The 6,362-nt window shown below is 33.1% G+C and overlaps 1 protein-coding gene across 1 annotated transcript; it reads left to right on the top strand.

Moving 5' to 3' along the window:
• Positions 1-492: 492 nt before the first annotated feature.
• On the top strand, positions 493-5,407 carry LOC111900559 (uncharacterized). Its single transcript, XM_023896437.3, has 5 exons — positions 493-2,163; positions 2,440-2,624; positions 3,033-3,203; positions 3,306-3,761; positions 4,812-5,407. The coding sequence occupies exons 1-5, from the start codon at positions 675-677 to the stop codon at positions 5,271-5,273; spliced, it is 2,763 nt and encodes a 920-aa protein (XP_023752205.1). The 5' UTR covers positions 493-674; the 3' UTR covers positions 5,274-5,407.
• The last annotated feature ends 955 nt before the right edge of the window (positions 5,408-6,362 follow it).

The following is a 6,362-nucleotide window of genomic DNA, read 5'->3' as shown; positions in this document are numbered from 1 at the left end:
CTGTTTTAGTCATTTTGTATGCATGAATTAATTGCTAGACGCTCTCTAATCGGTCAAGTAGCGCCTAGAGATTAATCGGGACCTAATCGAGATTTTTACAACCCTGGTTATAAATGAGTCGATGAGATAAATATCAATTCACAGTAAATGTAGTATTATATAACTCAACGTATCCATCTTATCAACTAATCTAATGACTACGTGTCTAAATCAACAATGAAATTGATAAAATGTATGCTATATGGAGAAAAATTGCTAATTCATCACTAAATTTTAGTTTGTAACTTATTCGTAAATTATGGTAAAATAATGAGACCTTAATGAATCAGATAAGTAATGAAACTGGTAAACCAGGAAAAAATGGTTGTTTTTTCGTAAATAAATTTTAGTTTGATATTTTTTGATAAATTAAGATAATTTTTTTTTTCAAATCACACATCTTGCAAAACCTTTTATGGAAACGGATATCTTTTTATTTATTTTTTATTTTTTTATTCTTATTTCTTACGCTCTGGAGAGATCTCTCTCTTTAAGCTTCTAGGGTTTAGAAGTACGCATTTCTCTAATGGTAACAGTGTCGATCGATCTTTGAAGAGTCCATCTGTATTTGAAATTTTAGATTTTGCTAATTTCAGTTACAAGTAAGTTCTCACCTGATATACAAAATTTCATCAATGTCGATTCCGAGCGAATTGTATCCTAGCCAAGACGATCTTCTGTACGAGGAAGAGCTCCTCAGAAACCCCTTCAGTCTGAAGCTATGGTGGCGTTACTTAATTGCACGAACCGAATCCCCTTTCAAGAAAAGAGCAGTAATCTATGAACGAGCTCTTAAAGCCCTTCCCGGAAGCTACAAACTATGGCATGCTTACCTCCGCGAACGCCTCGAATTGGTACGCAATTTACCTATTTCTCACGCCCAGTACCAAACCCTAAACAATACATTTGAACGAGCTTTAGTTACAATGCACAAAATGCCTCGAATTTGGATCATGTACTTGACTAGTTTAACTGAGCAGAAGCTGGTTACTCGAACTCGTAGGACCTTTGATAGAGCTCTCTGTGCATTGCCTGTGACACAACACGAAAGGATTTGGGAGCCATATTTGGTTTTCGTGAGCCAAAGGGGTGTTCCTATCGAGACGTCACTTAGGGTTTACAGAAGGTATCTGAAGTATGACCCTGGTCATATCGAGAATCTCATTGAGTTCTTGTTGAATTCAAGGCTATGGCAAGAAGCAGCTGAGAGATTAGCTGGCGTCTTAAACGATGATAGATTCTATTCGATTAAGGGGAAGACTAAACATAGGCTATGGTTAGAGCTATGTGATTTGCTTACCCAACATGCTACAGAGATCTCAGGTTTGAATGTGGATGCTATCATTAGAGGTGGTATCAGGAAGTTTACAGATGAAGTGGGTCGTCTATGGACTTCATTAGCAGATTATTATATCAGGAGGCAGTTGTTAGAGAAAGCCAGAGATATATTTGAAGAAGGGATGACTACTGTTGTGACAGTAAGAGATTTTAGTGTAATCTTTGATGCATACTCACAGTTTGAAGAAAGCGTGCTTGCTTTGAGGATGGAAACCATGACTGAGAGTGAAGATGAAGAGGAAGATGGTGAGACAGAGAATGGCATCGAAGATGAAGATGAAGAAGATGATAGGCTTGATGTGGGAAAGCTGGAGGAAAAACTTAAGAAATTTTGGATCTCTGATTACAAGGATGTTAATTTGAGGATAGCAAGATTTGAGCATCTTATGGATAGAAGGCCTGAACTTGCTAATAGTGTTCTTCTTCGCCAAAACCCTCATAATGTGGAACAATGGCATAGAAGAGTGAAGATATTTGAAGGGAACCCCACAAAGCAGATATTGACATACACTGAGGCTGTAAGAACAATTGATCCAATGAAAGCTGTTGGGAAACCTCATACTTTATGGGTTGCATTTGCCAAATTGTATGAAAGTCACAAGGATATTGGTAATGCAAGGGTGATATTTGATAAGGCTGTGCAAGTGAACTATAAAGCTGTGGATAATTTGGCTAGTGTGTGGTGTGAATGGGCAGAAATGGAACTTAGACATAAAAATTTCAAGGGAGCTTTGGAATTAATGAGACGGGCTACTGCTGAACCTTCTGTTGAGGTCAAACGCAGAGGTAAGCTTTGCTTATATTTTTTCATCATAACAATCCATGTGAAAATATTTGCTACAGAATTATTTGATCATTTCTACACAGAAGGGTAAAATGGACAATATTTCATATTCAGTTGTTATATCTTTATTAAGTAGAGATTAAGTCCATTGAATTAAAAAGGAACAGCATGCAGATATCTTGAATTGCTTTTTTTTTTTACTTTAAACTTTGTAGGCTGTAGCATGTATTATATTTTACAATTGATGGTTTGGAGTCTTACATTTTTTTTTTAATCAGTGGCTGCTGATGGCAATGAACCAGTGCAAATAAAGTTGCACAAATCCTTGAGACTTTGGACTTTTTATGTGGATTTAGAGGAAAGTTTAGGCACTCTGGAATCCACTCGTGCTGTTTATGAGAGGATCTTGGATCTTCGTATTGCCACTCCACAAATTATTATAAACTATGCAATGCTATTAGAGGTATGAAACTTACTCTTGTTTTCTTTATCATGTACTTTCATTTATTTCTTTATTATAGGCTATATATTAAGGTATTGTACTTTCAAAATTTACTCAATTGTAGCATTTTGTATTTTTACTTTTTTGTTATTACAACAGGTTACTTTGAAAATTCTACCCAACTAATTACACCAATAGATATTGCTTTGTATTTTGATGACATTGCTATATTTGGGTAGATTTCTCAAAGTACAAAATAGTAGAAAGTACATTGCTATATTTTATTATCTTGCATTTAACCCTTCTCTTTTTAATCACAAGCAATGAAATTGAAAGTAGAATGCTATATATAACTCTGCATGTTATGTTTGTACTTGTTAATGTGTGAAATCAAAAACTTATAATTTGACTGAGTTGCATGTTATCCAGGATAACAAGTACTTTGAAGATGCTTTTAAGGTGTATGAAAGAGGTGTGAAGATCTTTAAATACCCACATGTGAAGGATATTTGGGTTACTTATCTCTCTAAATTTGTCAAAAGATACGGGAAGTCCAAACTCGAAAGGGCTAGAGAACTATTTGAACATGCTGTTGAAATGGTAATCCAAAATGGAAGTCTAATTTCATCATTGAATGATGTTGAAAAATTATTTGAGAAAATCAAACTTATATAATATTATTGATATGTGATTATTGAACAGGCTCCTGCAGAAGTTGTAAAGCCATTATACATCCAATATGCAAAACTGGAAGAAGATTATGGTCTGGCTAAAAGAGCCATGAGGGTATATGATCAAGGCACAAAAGCTGTTCCATCAAATGAGAAGTTAAGCATGTATGAAATATACATCGCGCGTGCAGCCGAAATATTTGGAGTTCCAAAAACTCGGGAGATTTATGAGCAGGCAATTGTGAGTGATGGACTTCCAGAAAAGGATGCAATGAAGATGTGTATAAAATATGCAGAGCTTGAAAAGAGTCTTGGAGAAATCGATAGGGCAAGAAAGATATATGTTTATGCGTCTTGGTTGGCTGATCCCAGATCTGATGGTGATTTTTGGAATAAATGGCATGAATTTGAAGTGCAACATGGGAATGAAGATACTTTTAGAGATATGCTCAGGATTAAGAGGAGTGTTTCTGCTAGACATAGCCAGGTATCTTATCTTATCTCATCATGTCATGTGCTTACTTTTTTTTTTTTTTTTTTGGTTCGTGGGATTTGGCCGGAATCGGAATTAAATTCCAGTGTTTGGTTGGAAGGGATGTGGCCGGAATCGGAATTCAATTCCAGTGTTTGGTTGGAAATCTGTTGGAACTAATGAATTTCCTTGACTGATGGATTTCAATAGTACATGGAGTTCAATTCCAAGCATTTTTCTTTTCTTAACAGAGTAATTTAAGTATTTAGAGTGAATTGGATTTTTGGTCCCTTAGTTTAGCTGATGTTTGCATTTTTTGTCCCAAAAAGTTTTCTCTTGCAGTTTTGGTCCTCATTTAAGATTATTATTCCCTATTTAAAAAATGAATATAATTTAGGACCAAAATTGGAAAAATCAGATATATTGAAGGACCAACTATAGTCATTTTAATTGGAACGGGACCAAAAACGTTACAAGAACTTCGGTTGAGGACCAAAATTGCAAGAAAAGACTTTTTGGGACCTGAAATGCAAAAATCTGCTATACTCAGGACAAAAAAATGTTACAAGAACCTCAGTTGAGCACCAAAATTGAAAAGAAAAATCTGCTGTACCCTGGGGTGAAAAATGTAATTTACTCTAATATTTATAATAAAATTTTCCTAAAAATATATATATTAAAAAAAATAGCATTTTCATCCTAATATGTACTATAATATACTTTTTTTAGCCAAAATGGTTTTTAAAAGATTGCATGAACAAGATACTATTATTAAAGGGTAATTTAAACTTTTTTGCAAGTATTTATAATTGATTTTCAAACATGTATCTATAGAAGCTACAAGAAATGAAGGGTGATTCTGTCATTTGTCATTATTTGTATTCTGCAGATTTACAAAAGGAATTCCATTCCCTACCAATCAGATCTCAATTTGATTCTCATTCCTTCTAAAACTTAATATTTCATTTTTGGTTATCCACATGTTAAATAGTAATGGCAGAGGGGTATAATCGTCATAAAAAATAGATATACTATAATCATATTGTTAACAATTGTTTGTTACAGACACACGTGATGCTACCTGAGTACTTAATGCAAAAGCCTACAGTCGATGAAGCCATGGACGCATTAAAGAAAGCCGGTGTCCCTGAAGACGAAATGGCCGCCTTAGAAAGACAGCTGGCACCTGCCGCCCCCAAAACCACCACCACCACCACCACCACCTTGGATTCCGGCAACCGGAAGCTTGGATTTGTGAGTGGCGGTGTACAGTCGTCGGAAACCGCCTCCGGAATCCAAAACCAGGAAGAGATTGAGCTTCCGGAGAGTGATGATGATGATGATGATGATGATGATGGGAAAGTTGAGATCTCACAGAAAGATGTTCCGGAAGCTGTTTTTGGAGGACTTGTGAGAAAAAGAGATGAAGAAGAAGAAGAACAAGTGAAAAAAGATAATGAAAATGGTGATGCTGGTAGTCGTCTTGGTGCACTTGAAAGAATTAAGCGAATGCGACAAGGAAACTAGTTTTTTTTCTTGAGTTTAAATTGTTTTGAATTTTTGTATTTTTGAATGTTTTAGTTGGGAATCGTTTAAAAAACTGTATTGTAAAAAACTTGTTATTGGTATTTCTTTCTACGAGTCTTTTTGGTGTTGGGATATCATTAGTTTTGAATTGTACCTAATCGATCCAAAGAAACCCACAATTTTGTTGCTTTACTTTTCAATTTGATTTTAGGGTAAGTGCAAATTATAACTTATTTTCATATATTTATTTATTGGGCTAATGTATTTGTTTATAGGCATAGGTGTGAACACCGCCCCTTACACCACTCAGATCTGTCTTTCAAATGTATCAAAATTCATTTCAATGCCACGTGAGACTTGAATTTCAAGTATAACAAACATTTCAGAAGAGCCATTACAAAAATAATTATCTTCTTTTTGTTTAGTATTCATTTTAAGTTATTTAATTTTTACATTTACTTATTACATTATTTTAGTCTTTTCATTAAAATATTTATAACAAATTTCTAATTTTTACATTTACAAATTTCTATATTATCTTCTTTTTGTTTACATTTTAAGTTATTTAATTTTTACATTTACTTATTAAATTATTTTAGTTTTTTCATTAAAATATTTATAACAAATTTCTATATTATAAAAGTTATCTTTATTCAATTAAATTTTAACCGATTTTAAATTATACAAGAAGCTTATATATATATATATATATATATATATATATATATATATATATATATATATATATATATATATATATATATATATATATATATATATACACACTAGCCGTTTACCCGCGCCAAGCGCCGAGTGCGGATATTTTATTCAAAAATTAAATTGTAGAGACGATTAATTCTTTTGCACAAATAGTTTACTACATATAAACAATTATCAGTATAATTAAAATAATAATATATAAATGTACACTCTTGATTACAAACCCGATTATGTCAAACTGTGTTAATGTTAAAATAATAATATATAAATATACACTCTTGATTACAAACCCGATTAAATATTTGTTTTTTCAGTATAATTATGATTTATGTTATTTTTTTGTCACAACAGACATGTAACAGATAAATC

Source organism: Lactuca sativa, chromosome 1, assembly GCF_002870075.4.
Source record: "Lactuca sativa cultivar Salinas chromosome 1, Lsat_Salinas_v11, whole genome shotgun sequence".
Classification (NCBI taxonomy): domain Eukaryota; kingdom Viridiplantae; phylum Streptophyta; class Magnoliopsida; order Asterales; family Asteraceae; genus Lactuca; species Lactuca sativa.
The sequence above is the reverse complement of the archived record's forward strand: the minus strand, read 5'-3'. Positions and strand labels throughout refer to the sequence as shown.

Excerpts from the sequence above, each read along its gene's own strand:
- LOC111900559 (XM_023896437.3), top strand. The coding sequence starts at position 675 with ATGTCGATTCCGAGCGAATTGTATCCTAGCCAAGACGATCTTCTGTAC. Across the intron at positions 2,164-2,439 it reads TGTTGAGGTCAAACGCAGAG|TGGCTGCTGATGGCAATGAA; the intron begins GTAAGCTTTGCT and ends TTTTTTAATCAG. Across the intron at positions 2,625-3,032 it reads ACTATGCAATGCTATTAGAG|GATAACAAGTACTTTGAAGA; the intron begins GTATGAAACTTA and ends CATGTTATCCAG.